Consider the following 25,346-nt stretch of genomic DNA (forward strand, 5'->3'; position numbering starts at 1 on the left):
AAGTTATGCGGAGGATATTCCAAGATTGCAGATTGTAAAATCAAGCAAAACATGCGCGCATCTGAAAATAAAAAACCAATCTTGGACTAAAATTTAACGAATGATACTTGGAGTTAATATCAAATCATTATTTCACAAAAGTTATGTTCAATACTAATTATAAGAAAAATGAACTGGGCAGAATTTGTGGTATTTAAAAAGTTGTTATAATGACAAAATGCCGTACAAATCGGCGCGTGGCTTTGTCATTTGTGTTTTCAGTTTACAGTTTAGTGATTTGTAACTTAAATATGATTGCAGAAAAAACATTTGTTACTTCCTTTTTGATGCAAAACCAGAATTATATATTTATATAATTCTAATGTAATGTAAGAATGATACTTGTGTCATATATTTAAAATCATATTACTACCATATTTATCAACACACAACATTGAATTGAACGCGTATTTGTCAATAACAAATAACAAAAACTATTATTACTCATCAATTTAAAACATAAATTGGCTCATTATACAAAAAAATCTTACAACACAATATAATATTAAATTGTAAGTGTTGACACATAATTGATCGCTATGCTATTCATATTTCGCGCGGCGCAAGTGAACCGTCCGTTAAACACACTCGATGCTTATAATGTATGCGTCTAATGCATCATTAATGGAAGGCGCGCCGGTGAAATTTTTGCGCGCGAATTTACGATTTAAACGAAAAGAAACTGCAGGGCTTTTCTGATCAGAAACTGAATAATTTTGATACAAATGGTAAAGTATAAAATTCAAAAGAAGGTTTAGTTGAGTGAAAAATGTTTTTAAAAACAACTTCAAAGCTAACATTAATATTTTGTATTATATTTTATAATATGTGTATGATGGATACCTGACATGAATTATGTTGACATACGTTCCATGCCGCCGAACGCTTAACGGGTGGTACTCGTAAAATATTTGTTTCAAGACCTTCTATTCGACAAGTCCAACTCAGCACGCGTTTTGGTACACAGTAGGTTAAAAACCTACAGCAAATCATAAAACACGAATTAGCTCGATATAGTTGATGCAAAATGGTACAATTGCAAAATTTTTACTTTTTTTCCCGGATTTGCATGAATTTCCTTTAAAGCTATTTTAATTCATTTAAATTATAAATTTGTACTAATAAATAATAAGAAAAAACAATAATTTGAGGATTTATTAATATTTTACTGTTCTTTAACGGGTGATACTCGTAAAATATCTGTTCCAACTCGCGCGCGTCCTGGTAGGTTGTAAACCTACAAACTGTTCTTTAAATTTTATATTCGATACTTATAATCTATAGTACTTGAAAAAATATTGTTGTATAAAATAAAAATAATTTATTTCGAATTTTATTTTCAGTTTTAAACTATTTTCACAACTACAATTAAATACATTTATTGAGGAGAAATGTCGAGTACTTTTATGAAAGAAGAATCTAAAGACTTATTCTATGGTCAGTTTGAGAATGTGAAGTCTGAGAAGTTGGAGTATGTTTACGAAAGTATGCCAATCACCCTTGTTCCGGACAGTGTTCCAGGTGATCACATTCCATTAACTCTGTCTATAGACTATGCGCCTAGAGAGGGCTCCTCCACTGAGATGTATGTTGAAAAACGGTTTGATTGCAATCTTTGTGACAAATCATTTAAATACAAGCATGGTTTAACTGACCACATGAAACGAAAACACGAGGGAACGTCCGTTGTTGTAGACTTTGGTTGTAATTATTGCCAGAAGTCGTTTGCAAGCAGTGCAGCGCTGCACCGGCACACTCTTACCCATACCAATCAGCAGATCCCTTGCAGGAAGGAGGGTTGCGGTCAAGTATTTGCATCTGAGAGTGACATGAGACAGCACATCGAGCAGGAGCACCTTGACAAGAAGTTCAGTTGTCGTGTCTGCAGCAAGATGTTCACCAGAGTCTCCAATCTCAACAGACACATGAAACTTCATCAGAACATACGAGAGTTCCCATGTACATTGTGCGGTAAAGAGTTCACACAGTGAGTCCACCGTGACAAACACATGATGATACACTTCAGATCCTCGAACCAATGTCCAAAATGTTCCGCTGTTTACACAAAACTCAAATATTTCAACAATCACGTGACCCCAGTGACATAAAGTGAGGAATCTAAGAATCTAATTCCTAGCCATATTAATTTCCATAGCCAACTTTAAAATAGTCGCTCTCGGTTGTTACACACTGTAACGCCGCGCACTGTACTTTAATTCTATATTTATCCGAGAAGATGTTCGAATCGAGCGCAAATGCCAGATTCCTGTCAGGATCCTAGTTCTTGCGCTTAACTTGCGCGTTACCAAATAATCCAAGATATTTCTGTCAGGATCCAAGATTTTCCTACTACCAGTATGGTAGTATGGACTGTTTGGTAGTATGGTAGTATGGTAGTTGCAGGAACGCGCAAAGACCTATATGTAAATATTACAAAAACGTACATGAAGTCGTAGCCTAGTTGGTTAATCCATCGTTACTACATTAGCAGATCGTGAGTTCGAGACCCGGAAAGGAATTCTTTCACAATCTTTTGGCAATTATGAATAACTATACTAATGAATTAATAACTATACTAATGAATAACTAAACCTCTGTAATATAACTAGCAAAGTAAAATGAAATCGTTATCCGGCCGCGGAGCGGCCGAAAAATTTATGGTAGTCGTTTTAAAAATATATGGTAGCCGTTTTTTCTTTCCAGACTGGATTCCTAGTCCCTTTTTAAATTTATGTCACTGGGCACGTGACCAATGTATGTTACAGTCACACCACAGTCTACAACCCTCCAACTCTAGCTGAGAAACTGACCACAAAAGTCCAGATTACCGAGCCAGTTCCCTACAAAGTTCCTTACAAAGTTCCCTATAAAGTTCCCTACACCACATACGCAACACACACCTCAATACCCTTTCCCCCAACTAATTACACGATGATGTGTCCCATATGTATGGCCTTTCAGCAGGATTTAAAGCGGTTACGGGGGCACATCATCAACGTGCATCATGTGGACAACATTTGCCCGCAGTGCAATACCAAACACAACGATTTCAATGAGTTTGTAACACACCTGCGGGAGTGTTATGTAGAGGATAAGGAATCTTCGACCATGCTCACTGACTTTGCTAACTCTCTTCTGGATAGCTTCCAGTTTCATTGAAACTTTTACCTTGTAGCTATTATATATTTGTGTAAGTAAATGTCACTATATGTTTTATTTTATGAAGCTGGTCCATGTCCATACACCGTGGAACACATACCTTGTTATATGTTTTATTCTTTATTTAACGAAATGATTTTCACAATAGTTAATTTGATTGAAGCATTTCTTGCTAAATATTTTTATTTTCAGGATTCTGTCCTGGTATTGTTTTATATTTCTTTTACAGCTATCATAGCAGATCAAGGTAGGCTTATGTGTACAGATTTATCATTTAAAGATGAACAGGTATCATCTTGTGTAGAACATGTATTGTGCACTGTATTATTTGATTTATATTTAATTGGAGCATTTCCTGTGTGCTTTCGTGATGTAATGCATCTCGTTCAAAGTTTTTTTCCTGTTTAATACAGAAGATGGTGTCTTATCATACAAATTACTTTGAGAATACATGCTGGCTTCGTAGTTCTGCTAACGTCTCCTGAATTATTGGTTTACGAAAGAATCTCTTTTAGTGCCACTTTTAGGCAAGTATTAGATATTTGATTTTAGGGGCTTACATTTCAGAGAATCTGATTTCTAAACGTTAAAAATGTAGCATATTTGTAATATGAGCTGATTCATTTCAAGTTACTAGATTGTGAAACTGCTCTAAGTATGAATTGCAGCATCTCATCTCTCATCCATATCTTTTGGTTCTCACAACTTCAATACAAGCTAACTATGTCCATGATCTGGTCTTTGTGAAGGTACAACAAAGTTCTCAACTTAAGATATGATATCAATTAAATAATGATATGATAGTCTCGCGATGTATTTGATTCGTGGCCTTCGTTGTTATACTATCATGTAGCCTCATCATAGATTTTATGTGATTTGTTATTTGACCAAGATTTATCATTATTTTACCTAGAATATATAAATTATTGAACTCTGCTCGGCAAATTCAGCAACGTTTTCGTCCATGGGCGGTATTCTAAATCTCGTTTCAGGGATATCTTTCGTGTTTAGTTACATTTAAGTTGATCTGAAAAAGTAGCTAGTCATTTGCAAGATGAGTAGCTCCGAAAATGTTGCTGTATTGAGCATTTTAATTTACTGTGATTATTTTTAACTGTCCCTTGGTTACCCATATAATTGATATTTGTTGGATGTTTTTTAGATCAGCGTTACGTGTATGATGTTTAGAATATGTAGCTTTTTAGTCATTTATCCTTATCATGAATTTACATTACGAGATTTCTCTGATGACACTCTTGCAGAAATTTCAAGGCACGGTTTTTAATTTCATGCTGGCTTTTGATTAAATCCGTATCAAAATAATTATAATAGAATGATGTCTAAAACCTTACATATTTAATATTTCCATGGAAAATACATACTCGATAATGATATAATATATTTGACGCTGTGTAGCTGACATAAATCACACTAAAAAATCATACAAATTAATGAAATTATGAAATCATCATCAATTATATAGTAAAAGTCCCCTGACAATTGACAACATGAAACTTATAGTAAGAAATTCACGCTAGTTTGATTGTTATTTGTATATGTGAATAATATTTTAAACTCTACTCTCTTTTTCAACATCTTTTAGTCATGGATGGAATCGTTACATCATCAGAGTTCAATAACCTAAAACAGGATCTTCTCTCAGTACAGGATACTATCGGACAGGTAGTACTGTTAATGAGTGTTGACCTAAAGTCTCCTAGAAAGTTTTGCCACATACATCACCATACTTAACTCGTTGATATCCTTAACACTATTATAAATATTGACATGCAAACCTTATAAGCAGTTGAAATCAAATATTTCGTTCATGAAATTAAATTATTTCAGATATTTGGAAAAATTGGAAGCTTACAAACGAAATCATGGAAGTTGAGAGAAGAAAGTGGAGATTTGCCAGTACAATTGCTGAGTAATAAATGTCAGTATTTCTCTTCAGATCTACATGCTACAAGAGCGAGCCACATTATGCTCCTTGAACTCATTGTGGACAGGTTAGTAAGGACAGTTTTTTGTAAACCCAACGGCAAACTGATTGTGTAGGGTCCTAGCCAAGAAGGAATCAGATTTCTTTTTACATTTGAGATTGTTCAAAGAAAATAATGTCAATGAATATGTGTGCCTGATGCACAGTATTAGAGCATATGTCGGCCATGTTGTACCGGGCCCCCACTGTGCAAATATATTTAGGCAACCTTTCTGCCCTTGATTTTTGTTATATAATATTGTGTTCTATTCCACCAGTTTTATGAGATGACCAATTTTAGGTTGGCTCTGATGTTGCAATCCTACATGTACTTCTCAGACAGACTGGTGGGAAAGCCAGCCGGTAGAATCATTGAAAAAGCTCCTAATCTAGGGCCCCTCTGCAAGAAGTATTGGAAAAAAGCAAAGCTATTGCGACAGTTTGTCACCTCCTTACAGGCTGAGGTATTTATTTATTCAGTTAGCACTAAGCGCTATACTACTATTTATTGTATTGCATTCAGTTTGGTTCATTTTATTGATCAATCAATATTGTGGTGACATTTTAGACCGTGCCTTAGTAATAATAGTTGATATTATTTACAGATACAGAGGAAGAGTGAAGAGCTAGTGAACATGGGACTGACTCTGGACCAAGCATACGAGGAAAACACCCTTCTCAAAGATATGGTTGTGAAACATGGCCTTGCTGGAGGATATGATACACCACAGAGAAACCAGCAGAATTCCGGGCCTAACCAGGCACCCAAAACAGCGGGCAGTGTTCCATGGTCTGATTTCGGAATGCCAGGTATGTAACCAAAACAGTTTGATAAGATCACGCTATTCGTCCAGAATTGTTTATTTTAGTGAGATTTCATTTTTGTTTGTGGTCTCATGTCTAATTTGCGCAATTATTTCAATGGCTTTTGTTCAAACACTCTAAGTGATTGCATAATACTTGGAAGCTCATGTTTAGAAGCAATGTTATTGGATATTCAGCACTTGAAAACTTGAGCACGACAAGTCGAATAATCTTGAAAGCAATTACTTAATTGAATGTAACTTGAATAGCCTGCAAAGTACATTCGTTCCAAAGGTTATATCAAACGTTCATAACATTATAATATTACTCATATATAACCAATCATCTAAAAGTGAGCATTTCTATCAGTACTAACAATAAATAAAGATAGAGAAGACAGACTTTTTGTTCACAAAACACCATTTGAACTTGATAACGTGGGTACATTGCTCGTTGCAACTGCTGTTGTATTATTTGTTAATCACAAAACGAAATACTTGTTGGCTATATGGTTTATGTTCATCAGTAACGATCATAATGCATATAAATAGGGGGAGGGGAACTCGTTGCCACAAAGGAATGTTTCTTCTTTGTAAGGTTGACATCCATGATCCGAAGGTAAAGTCCGGCATTGACTTTGTCAGTCACATCAGTATACTTAAGTACACATGAAGTAACGTGTTTTAAATTATACACATCACATTAGCATAAAAAGTAAGTATATTCTTTAAATTAATTACCCAAAACGTTGAATTACAAGAAGGACCGTTTCCCCATGAGGTTCCTGTTGCTTAGTTTAGTACTTGTTAAACCCTCATGAATCATGGCGAACAACACGTAACAGTTCAATGAGTGGTAGACTCTTAGTTGTGGTTTGTTTTAATTTGATTGAATCATTATTTTGAATCGAACACGATTCACCCTGATCGCTCATTCTTCTAGAACCTTACATCTAGTACATAAAATTCTTTATTCACTTTGCTGCTAAACTAATAATTCTGCGCGACATACAAATTGTGAATAATACTTTTATATTATTATGTGACAACAGACGAGAGGGACAGGCACTGTTTGACACTATACTAATGGTACATTATTATGTATTATATCATTATTGTATTATTAGGTATTATATTATATTGTTACTATCTATATTATACCGTACAACGCTAACGTTACAGAACAAAGGATTTGCATTTCTATCTGCTGTGACATATGCTCACGATGTTTAGGAGGGGACAAATATGGTATCATTAATGCATTATCAGTCCTAGAGGTTAATAGCGTAATAATGACTGTTTTCCTCGACCTTGCTTAGTATATTCTTGTTTTTATGCTATCTATCAGTGCTTAAGAGCTGATCGTCATCTTCAACATGCTTGGTACCAATGGTACAGCCTAATGAGGCTCATTGTTACAGTGAAATTATGAAACGACTAGCTTCTGATGAGATCTCTGATTGAGTGACGAGATCACGTTCATAATTCAGATTAATTTTTTGTAGATTGAATGGAATACATAGGAGCAGGGTAGTAAAAACTTTGTTTCTTTTCGTTTCGTATGATTAACCCTGATCGCCAGGGGTGTAGGAATAAATATCTTCGTGGGGCCGGGGGGGGGGGGGGGTTGGCTGAGGGGCCAAAATTATAGAGTTTTTACAATGTAGTGCGCTGTGCGCCTCAATGTCAAAACAACTAAACATTCAGTGTCAACCATGCCTGTAAATAGTTTAAAGTTTATGATAGGACCGTCGGGCGCCGAGCGGCCGAGAGCAGCATCCTGTCCAAATTCCAGATGATTTTAATGGAGAACAACAAAAATGTGCATAGGGAGCGTTCACACTTCACATATGACGTCAGCAAGATTTTAGCCAATTCTACCCCCCCCCCCTCCCTAGATCCCTCTGTCAGCAACTGTCAGCATTGAGTGACCCCCCCCCCCCTAATGACGTCAGCATTCGCCAGACCCCCTTGCCTTCTTAATCCCCTTACTTAATACTTACCCCCTCCCGTCAGCCAGTGAGGAGGTATAGAAATGCTGACGGGTGTAGGCAGGGACAATTAGTATGTGACTGATATAAACAGTTGGTCAACAGTATTCAGTTCACCGAACTACTAATATTAAGGAAATTAGCGAAGTTTTATTGTTAATAAAATTGATTTGAAACAACAATTTTTGCCATAATTCACGTTACATTTCTGCTGACGTCAGCAAGGCTCAGACCCCCCTCCCCCTGTCCAACATTTCTAAACCCGCCCCTCTCCCCTCGGCTGCTGACGTCATAATATGCGAACGCTCCCATACCCACAACTCAATTGTTCAATATTCCAGCTCAAACTTTTGAAGCTATCAGTATAAGTGTAGACTGCCCTCATCACGTCGAGACCAAAGGAATGGATATAATTAGTTGATGCACACTGCACAATAATATCAATGGTGGTATGTCAACTGACTCCGAAAAACAAAGACGTGAAAGAGTTTACTATATACAGTACAAAACCGAAATAGATAAAACTTTGAAGGAGAGCCAAGTTTGACAATTGACATTTGTATCTGATGAGGGCGGTAGTAAACTGACCACAGCTATACTTAAGGGGACATACACCAAAAGCTTTTATGCCGTGGCCCTGTTGTTAACTTCATATTAAGAAAGTATACATAAAAACAATAAGATTTGATACATTAAAAATTATTTTTGAGAGTACTTACTTACTTGTACTTGATTAGGTCTCCTCAATCATTCGAGTGGCCTGCACCAATGAACTCCCGTTTGTGACGTATCATCTCCCTCCAAAGTTTTCGGTCACTAGCCATCTCGCTCGCTCCTTCTAGGTCTATGTCAGTGTTTCCTGTAAACGATGCAGCATCTTCCAGCAAACATTTCCTCCAGTTCTTTCTTGGACGGCCCCTAGATCTTCTCCCATGGGCAGGGGTCCAGTTAAGCAGGTACTTAGGAAGCCTAGTGTCTGGCATTCTGGTGACATGGCCAAACCAACGCAGGCGGTTTGCTCCTATGTACGTCTCTACTGGATTTATCTTTGCACGCTCCAGCACTTCAGTGTTTCTAACCCGATCGAGCCATCTTATCCTAAGTATTCTCCTCAAGCAACGCTGATGGAACACCTCAAAGCGATGTAGCTGCTTTTTGGTTGTGTTCCAAACCTCACTACCATATAACAATATTGTCAAAACCGCTGCCTTATAAATCCTGATCTTTGTATAAGACTGGATGTTGCGGTTTTTCCATATATTACTCAGTTGATTGAAGGCTCCGGAAGCTTTCTGAATCCTAGCTGACAGCTCACGGTCGATAGTACCGTCGCTGGAAATAATTGTACCTAAGTACGTAAAGTCACTAACTTGCTGCACTGGCGTGTCTTCAACAGTGATGTTCACTGTGGCTTCTTTCGTGTATGGCCGTTGAGAGGTTGCTTTACCAATGACCATAGCCTCAGTCTTTTTACCATTGATTTGAGAGTACGCACATTTGAAAAAAAATTATTTTCTTTTTCCAAAGTTTTGGAAATTTTGAGAAGTCTGTCACTGTAATGCCGATATTTCAGTCATTTTAAACGTTTTTTGACTGATTTATTTACTGAACATTACTTACAATCCGTACAAGAAGCCATTGAAAGGATTATATAATTAAACAATAAATGACGAAGTTACAGGACAAACAAGGTCGAAAAAAGAAAAATTGAAATTTTTGCCTACTTCTAAAGTTGTACATTTCACCAATCACCCGGGTCAGCAGATATCGCTTCAAAAATTCTTGTGAGTGTAGCTGATGATCATATCAAACGTTTTGGAGTAGGATTTCTCTCAGATTTGAGTTTTAATACATATGAAATGTGGCCTCAAACGACTTAGTAAAATTCATCGTAAAAAAGGGCTAACAATGGCAGATTTAAGGCTTAAAATGCCTATAACTCAAAAAGTATTAGTTTAAAAAAAATGATTTTTACAGAATCGTAATCAGCTTAATAAGACAAATCTTTTAGTACCAAAAAGGTGATTTTAGAAGACAAATTGTCTTAAATAATTTTCTAGCTCGAACACAAGGGTCCCCCCTTGTATAAATTTTGTACAAATTTTTTTACAAATTTTGTGTCTTTAAGTACTATAAATTTAGTACTAAAAGATTTGTCTTACCAAGCTGATTACGATTCTGTAAAAATCAATTTAAAAAAACTGAAACTTTTTTAGTTATAGGCATTTTAAGCCTTAAATCTGCCATCGTTGGCCCTTTTTTACGATGAATTTTACTAAGTCGTTTGAGGCCACATTTCATACATTAAAACTCAAATCTGAGAGAAATCCTACTCCAAAACGTTTGATATGATCATCAGCTACACTCACAAGAATTTTTGAAGCGATATCTGCTGACCCGGGTGATTGGTGAAATGTACAACTTTAGAAGTAGGCAAAAATTTCAATTTTTCTTTTTTCGACCTTGTTTGTCCTGTAACTTCGTCATTTATTGTTTAATTATATAATCCTTTCAATGGCTTCTTGTACGGATTGTAAGTAATGTTCAGTAAATAAATCAGTCAAAAAACGTTTAAAATGACTGAAATATCGGCATTACAGTGACAGACTTCTCAAAATTTCCAAAACTTTGGAAAAAGAAAATCATTTTTTTTTCAAATGTGCGTACTCTCAAAAATAATTTTTAATGTATCAAATCTTATTGTTTTTATGTATACTTTCTTAATATGAAGTTAACAACAGGGCCACGGCATAAAAGCTTTTGGTGTATGTCCCCTTAATAAACCATATCATTTCCAATTTATTACTAAACTTTGAACTTATTTTCGATTTTTCACGTTTTGAGTACGCCTTGTTCAGAGTTCAGTACGATTAATAAGTTTTTTAAATCGTCAGCAACTGTCAGCATTTCCAAACCCCCCTACCCCCTCGGCTGCTGACGTCATAATATGTGAACGCTCCCATATTGTATTCTTTGGAAGAATTTCAGAAAGTTTGCTTTCAGGATTGAAATATAGCAATGTGAAATCATAAAGTGAAATCATAAATCAAGCAAGATTTTGGCGTTGCTGTGCCAATTTAGGGGTCAAAGGATAAAGTCCTTTAAATTTTGAAAATATACTTACAGTAATAGGTCTCAAAAAGGGTGTCAAGAGGGAGAATCTGCACATTTTTTTTTGGACAATTTGGAATTCTAGCAATGAGGGATGTAAATTTGGACTACACCTTGTCTTTAGCAGTAAGACAATTTGGATAATGCAATGGCGGATTGGCCAAATGAGCCTAAAGATGTTGGCCCCTTTCCGCTCCTTGCCAAGATTTTATGGGGGAGCTGTCGCCCCCCCCCCCCCCCCACCCGGCCCTACCCCCCCTCCTCTTCCTACACCCCTGCTGATCGCTCATTCTTCTAGGACCTTCCATCGTCCCATCGAGGACATGTTGAAATTCTTTATTCACTTTGTTGATAAACTATCGGATCCTGCGTCCTATGCGAGGGCAGTAGACTAGTTTAACACATGGTGACATGGTAACTAAGTTTGAGTTTCACTACTTCAGAGAAATTTTATAATTTTGTCGTTTTTTAATGTTTCAGGCTCAGTCTGTGAAAATCATATTATTTGACAAATTATCTCCTTTTTACTTCACATCTTATCCGTAATGGTAGTGCATCAAAGAAATGGTGAATGATCACTCGATAAGAAGAAAGTTTAGCGCCATATTACCGGCACGAAGATGGATACCTTACAGTTTAGTAACCCTGATAGTTACATCGGCTCTCTTCTTGTCTCGCACAAACCTACAATTTCAAGACTACAGTAACCTCCGTCTCTTTCTGGACAGCAGTCCGGTATTATCTTACCGGATACAGCTGTGGTTCGAGGGAAAGTGTGTTGGAACCTCTCCAGACGGCACTTTACAAGTCGTGTTCTGTAATCCTCGGGAGGAGCAATATTTCCAGTTATTACCGGACGGGAGGTTGACTTTTGAAAACATTGGTAGTGGCTTTGAAGGGAAATGTTTGCAACTGATCAATACCTCGTTGGTGATCGGTGACTGTAATTCAGCGATCAAGTTAGATCTTGTTAACGGTTCTTACCTTCGATTACAAGATCCTCAAAAGTTACACGGTAATGAGAAGCGGTGCGTATCACCAATAACCGTTTCTAACGAGGGCCTGGTACCCAATCCCAGCCCTGCGAATGGAGACCCTGTATCTCTCACCACCTGCCACAATGAAGCTTCCATAATAAATCTTATCGAAGAGAACTATTTCCAAAAAAGCAGGAAATATCTGCTGCTCCCTTTACCCCAAACGGAGGCTAAATGTGATTTTCCAGCTTGTGGAATCAACAAGGTAGCCCCTCGTGCGACCCCCCTCCCTCCAGAGATGGTAGATAGATGTTATAATTTGTCTCAGTGTGTTACTGTAGTTACTAAAACTGCTCGGAGGCCGCATTTCGTTTTGAGAATGTTAGAGTCCATGAGTGATAAATATCCGGATCTGCAAGTCGTAGCCTATGATGATGGAGTCGGGGAGTTTTCTAGCGAAATCATGGACGGTATTGCAAGTTATCCTAATCTTAACTACATAATTGGAGACGAGGAAGACTTAGGCATAGCTCGGGGTAGAAACTTAGCACTGAAACACGTGAAGACTAAATATTTCTTCTTAGTGGACGATGACAACAAGTTCACCTACCAGACACATTTAGAGTTACTTTCGGAGGTTTTAGACACGACAGATGCAACTTTGGTCGGAGGAACTTTTGCGTTATATAAGGATTTCGCAAGTTATCTTACATTCGGTTATACTAAAAAGAAACGATATTTAGAAGTAAACCACGGAGATTGTTTGAAGGAGAACGTGACTATTCCCAACTTCCCAACCTGTGTACGATGTGAGCTAACTTCGAACGACTTCATGGCTAGAACACGTGACATTGTAGAGGTTGGAGGCTGGAGTCAGGAACTGAAGGTTATGGAACACAAGGATTTGTTTGTCAGACTAAAAGCGGCTGGCAAAAAAGTTGTGTACTGTCCCGATGTTAAGGTGTATAATGCTAGACCGAGCAAGAAGAAGAGGGGAGAAGAATATGCGAAAATGAGATACGGGAGAGGAGCTAGGATGAAACAGTTATTTAATAGTAGGTGGAATATTGACAGGTATTCTTACTAATAAAGCTCCCAATGGGATATTTGCTTGTTACAAAATTAAATTTTAAATGGGATAATTTCTCATTTCTGTTTAAATTTTTATGTTAATACTTATATGCAATATGTTTTTACCGTGCAAAGTGTTTGATTACGTTTGGGGATGATAAATAGATAAAACCGGATACTCGCGAATATTAATTTACACGAAAAGAAGCGATCATCGGCGTGATCTGAATTTGCACACCCAAATAGGTGGACGCTTTTTTCTATCTGCTGCAACTTACTTACTGGTACATAACAAATGAAAACTTAAATCAACATGTACTCTAGAATTATGTTATTTTCAGCTATCATTGCTAAAAAACCACCAACAAAACTGTGGAGGCTTTGTTCCAGAAAACTGTCGGCGTAAACGTGGAGCACGGCTCTGCCCCTATCTTAACATGCATAATACCACAATATACATGTATGTATGTACATAGTTACCATTAAATTAGCACATCTACCCCAGTCACTATTCCAACCATTGCATCACCTGAGTCGTTTAAATACGTTAAAATAGAGGCCATATGAGGATCGGCGATGTTGTCCTAGTAATGAAAATTGAACGGGTTATAAAAATAGGAACAGTTTTGACGATCCCAAAGCCCCTGGTCCCCTTTTGCCACTTATAAGCTGTTTATTGTTGAACCAGGTGACAATAAAGTTACATGGTGCAATATACCAACATGTTGAGAGTACTACTACCATAGCAATGTCATGTGCTATGTACCCTGCACCTGGGCTAGCAGCTGTTCGTACATCTGTATACTTCAGAGCTAGCCTTGTTACTTTATTTTCGATATCTGTACACCTTAGAACTGGCAATATAACCTACTTAATATTTATTTTTGTATTAAACTTCATTACTTGCAAAATCAATTCGTAACTAATTACCTCAGAACATCTTAGAGATCTCGCCTTATTACTTTCGAGTGTAGCTGTTTTTACCTGTTGCTGGAGCTATAATAACATGTAGATTGTAGCATCAAGTAGCATGTAACAAACGTTATACCGCCTTGCCAGGGGGAGCCGGGAGCCGGGAAAACCAATGTTTACATACTCAATACTCAATCAGTATTACCATGAACTAATCTGTAAATTAGGCGAGTAGCTAAGGAGCATGGTAAACACGTGCAGCACGTCAGAAGAAGGCCGGCAGTGTGTCGTGCACTGCATGTTCAGATAGACCCCCTGGGGAGCTTGTCAGAGCACTGTCTTGTTTACTGTACAGTGCATGAAATACTTTCTGTAGTCAGACACTTGTCTCTCTTATCTCTCTCTCTTTTCAAACACTTATCTCTCTCTCTATCTTTCTCTCTCTCTCTATCTCTCTCTCTCGTTTGATGCTCTAAGTTCCTCCTTTGAGGTGGTCACTAATTGTGCTGCCTCGTGGAAACTCATATCATAGCGGTGGTGTGTTCGTTAGTGCGGTATTGCGGTCTATTGTTGCATTTGTGCTTCAGATAATATGTTTATAAACGTCCAGAAACAACGATGAACTAAAATCTGTGCATATATTATATACTAGGTTGTTCTGAACTGATTTAGGGCACCAGATTGTTCACTGCAACTACCCACCCAACAGAACTCCCCCACCCAAGATAACTCCCCCAATTACAAGCAATATGATGGCGTACTTATCAATATATCTGTGCTTTGAAGATGTCACAACTTTTCAAGGATTACTTGAAAGTTCACATCTCCATCTCGAACGGTTCTTTGCTTGTTATTCCGAGCAGACAAGCTTGATGTAATTGTTTACTGTAACTGACACGTAAATAATGATGACGGAGTTACGTTATTATATCAACTTATCAAACTTTTTTGTTTAATGAAGTCATTTTTTCAGCAAGAAGTTTTGGATAAGTTTAAGCTTGATAGTTGATCAATGGCTCATTATTCTGCAGACTTATTTGTAAACATATTTTGTTATTCGTGCCGCAATTGCTGTAAAATAGATAGCATCCTCATGCTACGGTCGCGCTTAAAAGCTCTTGTGGTTTTTCTAAAGTATTCATATTTCCGCAAATTCATCTTCTGAAATTATTTTGTCTCGTTTATATTTGATGGTTTCTACTTTGCCAGTTAAAGGTGAAGAAGAGAGTATGGCTGACAGCGCAGTCGACATGGTCCGATCCTCTGCTACCAGGTATGTACTTGATACTTGGACAGTCACGAATTTAAACCCCGATTTATCGGGATTGTTGAAGGAGAATATGGTAACTTTTGGGGATATGAGAAACGCCCGGTAAATCGGGGTGTTTGACTGCACCTGGTGTCATATCGTGAAATAGAATACATATTAGATTAAGTCGTATCTATTTGTTGATTAGCTAGGTATGATAATGCACTGTGTTGATAATTTGTCTTCTTATTTCAGCTTGGTATCTCAAGTGAAGCTGCCCACTCAGATAACAGTAAACAATATGAAGACGGTCTCCAAATGGCTGATGCAGGGAACTTCATCCGCCGAAGCTAAAACACAAACGGTTCAATCAAACTTTACTTTCTGTTTGGATTTCATAATTCTTTGTCACGTGATAATTTTTAATCAACCATCATACTGTTTTTAATCTTCATATCTTACAACATTCCAATAAAAAGCGCTGAATCCACAGGTAGAAACAGCGTTTGTGGAATGTAACGTGTGTAGCTCAATACAGGACCTACTAGAGGTCCTGGGAAGTAAAGTTACCATGACCTGGAACATGTTGCTCCAGCACGCTAAACCACCTAAGAGACTGATAATGTCGCCCCCTCGGGAGGCTATCAAGTGGTGTGAATATCATGTGAGATACTGTTTCTTTAATGTTTGGACCAATGATTCATGGAAACTGAAGTCATTAATGATGAATTCTATCATTTTAAGATACAAATTATTGAACATTTGCATTATTTCCCATAACTTGCTACAGAGACTTTAAATTGTATAATGACACTGAACTATTACCCATAATGAACCCCTTCATACTCACCCCAACCAAAATCAGACGACACTGATAACAGAGGTAGACACTAAAGTAAGACAAGTACAGAAGACATCAACAGACCTACAGCGCACGTGCGAGGAGCAGAGGAACAGGATCCTCAACCTGGAGAGCGTTAACGCGGTGTTGAAGAGTGAGGTGGACTCGTTACAGAGTGTACACAGTGGGAGTGTTACTGAGAGTTCTAAACGGGAGGAGATGCTCAAACAGCAGGTTTTTCTTCGGTCTATTTTTCTGTTGTAAGATGAAGTTTAGAGAAGGTTCTAGAGTGAAATATGTGAAATATTTAACTTAACATTTTATGTTTTTTAGCTGTTCTTTGCCATCTGGGGAGACCGTGTACTTGAGCACATGACACGAAATCTGTTCATTGACACCTCAGTACAGAAAGGTTTCATGAAGAAAACCCCTGGTTGCCTAGAACACACTCAAGCCCTCCTTGAAGAGATTAAAGATGCTAAAAGCCACAGAAGACAAGTCCACGTGATCTGGATTGACCTTATGAATGTGTATGGGAGAGTCCCGCACAGCCTTATTATTTATGCCCTACGCCGTTACCACCTACCTGAAAGCTTCATTAAGCTTATAATAGAGTATTATGGAAGCCTCAGTGTCCTAGTTAAGTGCAAGAAATGGACATCCAGAACATTCTGGTATGAGCTAGGCCTGTTCCAGGGAGACCCACTGTCCGTGATCCTGTTGCTCATAGTATTCAACATCCTACTGGAACTTCTAGCTGTACTGGGCAGTCAAGTTGGGTATGAGCCAAGCTTCAGTGATAGCAAGACCTCAAAGAAAGCATTTGCTGATGACCTAACCCTGTTGTCGAAGAGCGAGAAAGAGAAGGAGATGAAGAAGATGTTGAAGGCTAGGTAGTAGAAGAGTTCCTGGACTGGTCGAAGAAAATGAAGGCTAAACCATCGAAGTGCCTGTCTATGTCTATGAAGTGTACTGGAGGAAAGTACAATACCTATGATGCAGAGTGTGTACTAAGCGAACAACAGGTGCCGTCGGCAAGTTTCCATAACTAATTTTTTGTGATCAGCGGTAATAACCGCTTTTTTTACGCTAAAAAAGCGCTCATTGATAAAACCCACCGTTATTTGGCGATTATAAAGCGATTATAAACGGTCCCGGTAATAAACGGTTAAAAACGATTATAATCGCTTTTTCCATAAAATATTTTTGCAAAAGCGATTATTAGCGCTTTAAAAGCGATAATAAATCGCGAATTAAAATTATTAGTGATAAAAAAACGCTTTTATTTTAGGGTTGTCGATTATTATCGCTCCGTAAGCGCTTTTCAAAAAAACGCTTATAAACCGTTTTTTTGGACCGTTTTTAAAACGCTTTTAATCGACTATAAGCGATTATATTCACTAGAGATGAAGTTCCTAGGAATGTACATGTATGTAGATCTTGACATTCTTGAGGCAAAGGAAATTTGGTCCATGATCAAGAAGAAGTTAGAGGACCTTTTGGAAACAACGTCTAATGATGAAATCACCGGTCCAATGAAGGCGTGGGTGTATAACCACCTCATCATTAGTAAGATGTCATGGGGGTCTACTGTTTATAACCTACCCATCACATTTGTGAGAGAGCTTGAGGCACTGTGTAACAGATACCTTAAGAAGTGGCTAGGGATTGCGCATCCTTGTACCACCACCGTCCTCTACAGGAGTAGAGACCAGAAAGGATTGCAGCTGAAAAACATCTGCACTGAGTACAAAGTCATCCAACTTATTAAGGGACACCAACTTTGTAACTCAAGTGACCCCTACATCAAAAAAGTGTACTCTAACCATAAGGCTATTGCAGACACACAGAAGATGTGGTCTTATCCCAAAGAGCTGAAAGACCGTCAGCGCCAACTTTACTTCCAAGAGTTAGTTGGAAAACCTGCAGTTGGTACAACTGGCCTCGGGTATGGGACAAGATATGAGGACACATCAGAGAGGAAACTGCTAACCAACATGGTGAGGACCTTTGATGAAGAGACACTTATTTGTTCACTTTTTGACAAAAAGCGGCAAAACCTCTTTCTCACATGGGAAAATACAATGACATTTGACACCACGTGGAATAACTTGATCTATCAACTTAGTCCGGAACTGTTAAAGTTTCATATCAATGCTATTCATGACACTGCGTCAACACCTAGCAACCTAAAGCTTTGGAATAAAGCCGTTTCAGGAAACTGTAAACTCTGCAGCAAACAAGGGACACTCAATCATATCCTGACGTTCTGCAAGGTTGCACTAAGACAGGGACGTTTCAACTGGCGCCATGATCAGGTCCTACGTGAAATCATGAAGACCGTTTCATCACAGATTGAAGAGTTTAATTCCGACATCGCCAAGGAATCGAAGAGGGCACCGTCGGTCTTTCACAAGGCAGGCAATAAGCGCAAGAAGGTTACCTTAGCTGACCCAACTCATCATAAGACCCAAAGATATTTCTTTTCAGATGCCAACGACTGGAAGATAATATTTGATGAGGATGAGAGACAGAGGAACTTCCCGCAGCACATTGCAGCTACACCACTAAGACCTGATGTAGTGATCTATTCAGATAAAGCAAAGAAGGTTTATCTAATGGAGCTGACTTGTGGAAATGAGCAGAACTTTGCTGATCAAGAGAAGCGAAAGATGAAATGAAGAGATATCAGCAGCTGACAGAAGAGATAGAAGCCAACGGATGGGCTTGCAAGCTCCAGACAGTAGAAGTGGGAGCTCGAGGCATTTACAACTATAGCCTCCCAACCTTTATGAACCACCTGAACGTAAACAACAAAGAGAAGAAGAAGGCCTGCATGAAGATCGCTGAGATCAGCCTGAGGGCATCGTATACCATCTATTTGTCCAGAAACAATACCATATGGACAGATGATTGGGAGTTAGTCAAGAGACCAGTAATAGCATAGTAGGAGCGTAGAATGTTTGGGCCCAGAAAAACATGTTTAATACCGCTATGAACCCGTCATAAGCCGGGGACTTTTATGAAAGTGATGATGCTGTGTTGTTGAAAGACCTTCGACCAATCAAAGATGTACCTCATCACGCCAAGCAGTTATGCTTGTAGGTGAATATACACTTATAGAGTACAACAACTTTATAACACTCCTTGTTGGGGCTATAATACTGGAGGGCATCTCTATTGAGTTTATACCGCAGATATCAAAACAAGCGGTAGAGTATCATCACAACTTGGAACAAAGAAGAGTCGAAGAAGAAAGATTAAAAGAGAAGATAGCTGGGTTAGAGACAAAATTAGCTGATTACCAGGATAAATATTTCTGTGAAGGTAAACGTTTTGATATTTGCTACTTTTCTTAGTAAACCAATTAAATAACAGAATATTGTTAAATATAGATCAGCCCTATTTCATTTAAAGAATATTGGTAAGAGTGTTAGTAAGGATGTTAGTAAGAGTGTTAGTAAAAATGTAACAACGGTAACCTCGTCAGCTACATCTAAACGTGAGATAATGGACCAGCTATCAGAAGTGCGGCGGGAAGCAGAGAAAGCCAAGTTAATGAACCAAACATGTAGGAAACTGTCAGAGCAGATCAGAACACTGGAGTCGGAACATCACACTGTTCAGGATGAACTGAACAGATATCAGACTAGAAACGATCAACTCATTAAACAGAATAAGGTACAGTTTGGTGGTATCTAAATTCGCCGAAATCCGATTTTAATATTTGATCGATTGGATTTTACTATCTTAAACTCGAAAACCTCCCAAGCTTTATGTTTGATAAGACTCTACATGTTAAATAATAGCTTAAACCACATACTTTTCAGATGTTGACGATAAAGCAAGGGCAGCTGCTTTCCCAGTTGGAAGCATTTGACCAGGAGTGTGAAAACATGAGAGACCAGTTAGAAGCAGCACGTGACTCAACTTCAAACACCACGTGTGAGCTTTCTGACGTGGTCAAGCAAAAGGAGCAGCTTTACAATGAAAACACACGACTACTGGTTAGTGATTATATCTGTATTATAATACTTCAGTATTTTATCGGGTAAGTGACTGGTTATGGACGTGGGTGATCGTCGGTAAGTGTAATGGTCACATCAATAAAGTAATCATGAAGCAGCAAGTAACATTTACCCTTTCATGTTTATTTCATTTTGTGTAGCTGAAATATGCGTCACCTCTCCGCTTCGGCTCATGTCAAATGACCGGTGGTTGATCGGTAATTCCGTCGTATCGCGCGGTAACTACAAATTGTGGTATATATTGGACAGCGCGACAACACGAAGCTATTAAACTTCAACTGTTCAGCAGCTAGTGAATTGTGCGCGTGAGCGCAGCATAACGCGCGCGTTCGTTTGTTTTTCGATCTAGCTAGCTGCACTTTTAAAATAAAAGTTAAATGAAATAATCCTGATCGAATATTAATAAGCCATCCACATATTATCGAACGTTTTGAATAAATTATGTTTTACTATGACAACTATAAAATCATGGTAGAGTGAAATAACACTTTGCAGTTTGCAGTAATTTCACTTTCGAGGGCCGCCAATTCTTTATTTTGCTTGCATATTTTAATTTCACTGTATATATATGTCCAATGTGTGTGCATTAAGTTGTAATCTATGATCCGGAATACAACAATTATAGAATGAATTAATCTTAAAACTGACAAGAATCCGCCTCTCGGTTGAGATTTGAAATTCTTTTCGTTTAATCAATAATCTACCATCACTAACAGTGAACACTAATTCAGGAAGCGATCGAAGTTATACAAAGCGACATCTCAAATCTGACGAAAACACTAAGTAAAAAAGACAGGCAATTGAATGATGCCCAGAAGATCATAGAGGAGGAGAGGGAGAAGGAAACTACTCTTATCAGTTACCCTCTTCTGGTTGAGGGGGAGCGGATACCTAAAGAATTGAACCGATTGGTGGGTTCAAAATATAAAATACTAGCAGGAACCCGTGTATCAGTATAGGGGTGTCAACAGAATTTATTTATTTTGCGATTTTGACACCATTCGTCGGCCCAAATTTCGGTACATAAACATATTCACCTTTACGCTCTAGAATAATACCTATTTGATCATTTAAAAATTCAAATTCCCTCAATTTCACTCTGCTAATGATAACATTTAAGAATTGATCGGATATCCGGCCAGCTACGCGTGTCTGTAGACTGTACAATTCTTCGTGATACGTTCTTCTATATACATATAATATAGCCCCAAAACGATACTTTTTACCGCATCAAAAAATTTCAATCACAACCAAAGTTATAAATATACAGGGTGGGCCAAAAGTCAGTGTGCAAACGATGGCCTTAATAGCTCAGTCACTGAGTGCCCAATTGAAATAATTTGTTCTGGTATGACTTACTACCATCACTGGTTCGAGAAATTTGTCAAATCGAAACATATTTGTGTTCATTTTTTTCAAAAGAAGGTTCATTTTCGCATTTATTTGATAGTTTGGATAGTCGGATCGAGCCAAATTTTATTGAATTGTGTTTGGCCATTTAAATTACGTTTGCCCTGAAAAAATGAGGGTTCTAGCTTCTCAGATGACCGAGATATGAACCTTAACGAGGTTATTCATTACGTGTGATCAGGTGATTGGTTTACCTAATCACGTGATTAGGTGACCCCGTTAACCTCCCCGTTAAACATTATGGGAATCATGAAGGCTGCCCAATTAAGGTGTCGTGTCGCGGTGTCACATAATCACCCAGTTAATTTTGTTAACGAGATACAGAAAATGATTGATAACTTCGTCATTTCCAATCCGTTTTGCCTCATATTTTCAGATCATATGCAACATTTATTAATCTACTGTCTCTGAAAAAATTAGACATCTAGAGTACAATATAAGTGTTTTAATATTGAATGGGCGTGGTCTAAAATATTCGAATTTTCAAATTTTGCTGACGGAATCCTCGAACCAGTAGGTACAGTAAACCATCTGCAAAGCAACAACCCTCAAATATAAAACACGGCGGAGGTATATATATATACTAAGACCCAACGTTTGCACACTGACTTTTGGCCCACCCTGTAGGTATATAGCGTCATGAGGGTAAATGTTAGCTAGTTGTGAAATTCTGATATTTCAATCGAGAATGACAGTCAATTGAATTATTGCCAGGCAATTAAAATGTTTAACTGCGCAAAGTTATTTGCGTAATTAGAAAACAACAATATTTTTGTTGATTGTGTGTGCGCGGCGTAATGTCAGCATTGTGTGTAGCTCTAGCGAATTTAGTATCGAAAAAAAAAGTATCGATACTTTTTACTGCATCAAAATATTGCAATCACAAACAAAGTTATAAGAAGTCATAGCGTAAGCGTAAATGTGAGCTAGTTTTGAAATTATGACGTAGCATACAGCATAACAACGCGCGTTGTTAATCTGTTGCTCGCGCACGTGCATTTTTATCGTTGCTACGCAACAGCGCAGTAAACCTTTGCTAAAATAACGCCATTATTCTAACGATTATATAACCTCACTTCCGACGTTAATTATAAAAAATCTAAAGCCTAAATCAAAATTCTAAGAATGCTATAGCCTATTCCTATCCTTTTTCTACAACCCTGCTAAAAATGGCGAGGTTTCAACTCCATTTGCGAGCTGGGTTTGGCTTCACCAGAGGGTCATTTTGAGGTCGATTTTCGGTGTTTTTTCTTCTATGTCCCCGTTGCCGGGGAAATTTCGTCAAGTTTAAAATATAATATAGATGTATAATGATTGAATTTTGATAACAATAACATTTCGAAATGATCAAAGACTCTATTGAATGAAAATTAGGGTTTCTTTGTTAATTCACGAATGATATAGTAAGCCAGCTGAACGAGAAAACAACATCCGATTATTCATCTACTCAGGTGCAAGCAAACAATATCAGGATCCTGCGACTAGAGGAACAGAATCGGTTACTACGCGACACCTCGTTACAGCAGGAGCTGTACAACGCACAACCACCCAAAGAACAGAAACCTAACCCCCAACCTCTGTGGAGCAACAAGTGTTTTAAGGAGCTGGTTAAAAGTCAGCACGTTTTTGAGAGGGTCTTCACTCCTATAGACTATTACGATGGAATCAAGTCCCTTGTTGATGCGTATGTATAGATTTTAAATCGTTTCATTCAGTATAATAGTGCCAGCGTAAATAATATTTCTAAATTTTTAGAAAATTTTCCTGTCGTTAACAACTCGTTGCCGACGTTTGTATTGTCTAAAAAGTTTAAATACAAGGAGATTGAATAATCCCTTGGTTTCAGGCACGGAAAGGTGCGGCCAGGGAGCTGCCCTGAGGGTAAGAAAGGAGGAGGACTATCACAGAGCCCTGACAAGGTTATACCACCTCACAACTCACCTCTTCCTATCAGCAAGTCTCCTCATCCTACCAATCCTGCCTGGAACAAAACCAAGAGGTTACTAATCTTGTTATTATTTGATCCAAGTGCATGAGATAGGAATGCTGATATATTTTTGCTGTTTGCTGGCATGTGGAATGAGAATGTTTGGCTGTTTGGGTTTCTAACAGAATTTCAGTCCCCTGCCAGGGATCAAATCTCTTAACACTAAGAGGACTAAAATGAGAAGATAGGAGATTGTAATATGGGTAAATTTGCCCAAAATGTGCATATTTCAGTGATTTACTGTGATTGTGCTAGCATGTTTTTTAAATCTACTTCTTTGGACTAGAAAATCCAGATTACAATAACTGTGCAGGGTTAAATTGAATTCTACAAGTTCATTAAGACATCTCTACTTCGGGTGACAAGCCTATCTTTGACTTTACAAGCCAAGCACTGCGTTATGTTTTATGCAACAAAAACAACCTGCACAACTATTTGCGAAATATTTAAGCCGGGCCCAAAACTTGTCATTTCAATAATCCGTCTATTCGCAGGTTAAATTACAACTGTCTTTCTTGTGGAAAAACGTTTAGTGCCGGCTCTGACTTAGAGATACATCAGATTTACTGCCAGTAAAAATGGAGATACATAAGATCTTCTACCAAGAATTATAGGATTACATCAAATCTCCTGTCAAGAACCATGGAAAACCATCAGATTCACTTCCAGCATTCGTTGAAATAGATCAGATCTACTGCCAGTAACCATGAAGATCTACTGCCGTCTGCCAGTAACTATGGAAACTGTCATCACAATTCAGATCGTTTGCCGGTGCTATCTATCTTTCACCGTGGACAATATTAAAGGATAATAGGGATTATTGATCTTACCAACATCAGTTTTTACCACCAATGGTTAAATTATTTCATGTCGTTTGATATGGATTTCATTAAAGAGAAATTTGTTAAACCTAGTACCTATCTTGTAAAATATGATATTGTGATGATGTGAGAAACTCCTGGTAAATCAGGGATTGTAATATGTAGCACAACAATTTATCGTGTTACGATATGCAAGGAATCTCTTTTTCCTACAGCTTAATTTACACTTGTACTTAGTTTAAATAAAAAGCATGATTTTAGATTTAACGAGATGTTAGCACTTTTCTATTCACTCAAAATCCCAGTGGTCGATTATTTTGGGTGCTATTGAAGATGCTTAGTTTCAAAATTTAGTTAAAAAGGTCCATGATGACCCTGTGCACGATGAATTTGCATGCCATCGAATGAGAATTTGTAATAATTGGAACAGTTTGGGTTAAATTTTGACGTGAGTTATGAAAACTGAATCCTGTTAATTTGCATTTTTGTACGTTCTTTATTAATTTATATTCACATTAATTGTGGTTCTTACTAGTTTTCATATAACCTCAAGGTTTTAGACGTAAAAATATTCAATTATATGAAATATCAAAAAGGAATTAAAAATAAACGGTTCTCAATTATCACAAATACATCGAGCTCGCTGAGCGAATGAATTTCTCTGAAATGTCACTGCGGTCTTATCGAGCTTCTAGTTCTATTCTCCTATATTGGTTCTATTGTCCTTATTTTGCGTTTGATTCTGATCTACAGTTTTAATGATGGCTACTTTCTTTCTTAATTCATCCATAGTTCTCATCACATCTTTTTGTTGTCTTATCATGGGTTTCATGGATTCGATGTATCTTTGTTTGGGGGATGAGACTGCGTCACTAGCACTCGTAATTGTTCCGTTGCTAAAGTTACTGACGCCGCCGTTGCTACAACTAGCGGTGCCAACAGTGTTGACGTTGTTATTCATCA

General features: G+C 37.8%; 2 protein-coding genes across 3 annotated transcripts; both read left to right on the plus strand.

Moving 5' to 3' along the window:
- Positions 1-1,430: 1,430 nt before the first annotated feature.
- LOC134826832 (gastrula zinc finger protein XlCGF7.1-like) lies at positions 1,431-2,030 on the plus strand. Its single transcript, XM_063839336.1, has one exon. It carries the CDS (start codon positions 1,431-1,433, stop codon positions 2,028-2,030), a length of 600 nt encoding a protein of 199 aa, XP_063695406.1.
- A 2,771-nt stretch (positions 2,031-4,801) lies between these two features.
- On the plus strand, positions 4,802-25,109 carry LOC134826434 (coiled-coil domain-containing protein 157-like). 2 transcript variants are annotated; one of them, XM_063838809.1, is made up of 16 exons: positions 4,802-4,881; positions 5,047-5,210; positions 5,484-5,646; positions 5,788-5,992; positions 15,257-15,320; positions 15,552-15,660; positions 15,790-15,960; positions 16,162-16,371; positions 19,335-19,464; positions 19,628-19,818; positions 19,968-20,144; positions 20,897-21,076; positions 23,027-23,259; positions 23,422-23,574; positions 23,696-23,765; positions 24,057-24,900. In XM_063838809.1, the coding sequence occupies exons 1-15, from the start codon at positions 4,804-4,806 to the stop codon at positions 23,748-23,750; spliced, it is 2,283 nt and encodes a 760-aa protein (XP_063694879.1). In that variant the 5' UTR covers positions 4,802-4,803; the 3' UTR covers positions 23,751-23,765; positions 24,057-24,900. The 2 variants fall into 2 exon arrangements, with proteins under 2 accessions (XP_063694879.1, XP_063694878.1); XM_063838808.1 differs by lacking the exon at positions 23,696-23,765 and having other exon boundaries at positions 24,057-25,109.
- Positions 25,110-25,346: the final 237 nt, after the last annotated feature.

The sequence above is a fragment of the Bolinopsis microptera genome, chromosome 2 (genome assembly GCF_026151205.1).
Source record: "Bolinopsis microptera isolate Bmic1 chromosome 2, MBARI_Bmic_1.0, whole genome shotgun sequence".
NCBI lineage: Eukaryota > Metazoa > Ctenophora > Tentaculata > Lobata > Bolinopsidae > Bolinopsis > Bolinopsis microptera.

Excerpts from the sequence above, each read along its gene's own strand:
- LOC134826434 (XM_063838808.1), top strand. The coding sequence starts at position 4,804 with ATGGATGGAATCGTTACATCATCAGAGTTCAATAACCTAAAACAGGAT. Across the intron at positions 5,993-15,256 it reads GTCTGATTTCGGAATGCCAG|TTAAAGGTGAAGAAGAGAGT; the intron begins GTATGTAACCAA and ends CTACTTTGCCAG. Across the intron at positions 15,661-15,789 it reads CCGAAGCTAAAACACAAACG|GTAGAAACAGCGTTTGTGGA; the intron begins GTTCAATCAAAC and ends CTGAATCCACAG.
- LOC134826832 (XM_063839336.1), top strand. The coding sequence starts at position 1,431 with ATGTCGAGTACTTTTATGAAAGAAGAATCTAAAGACTTATTCTATGGT.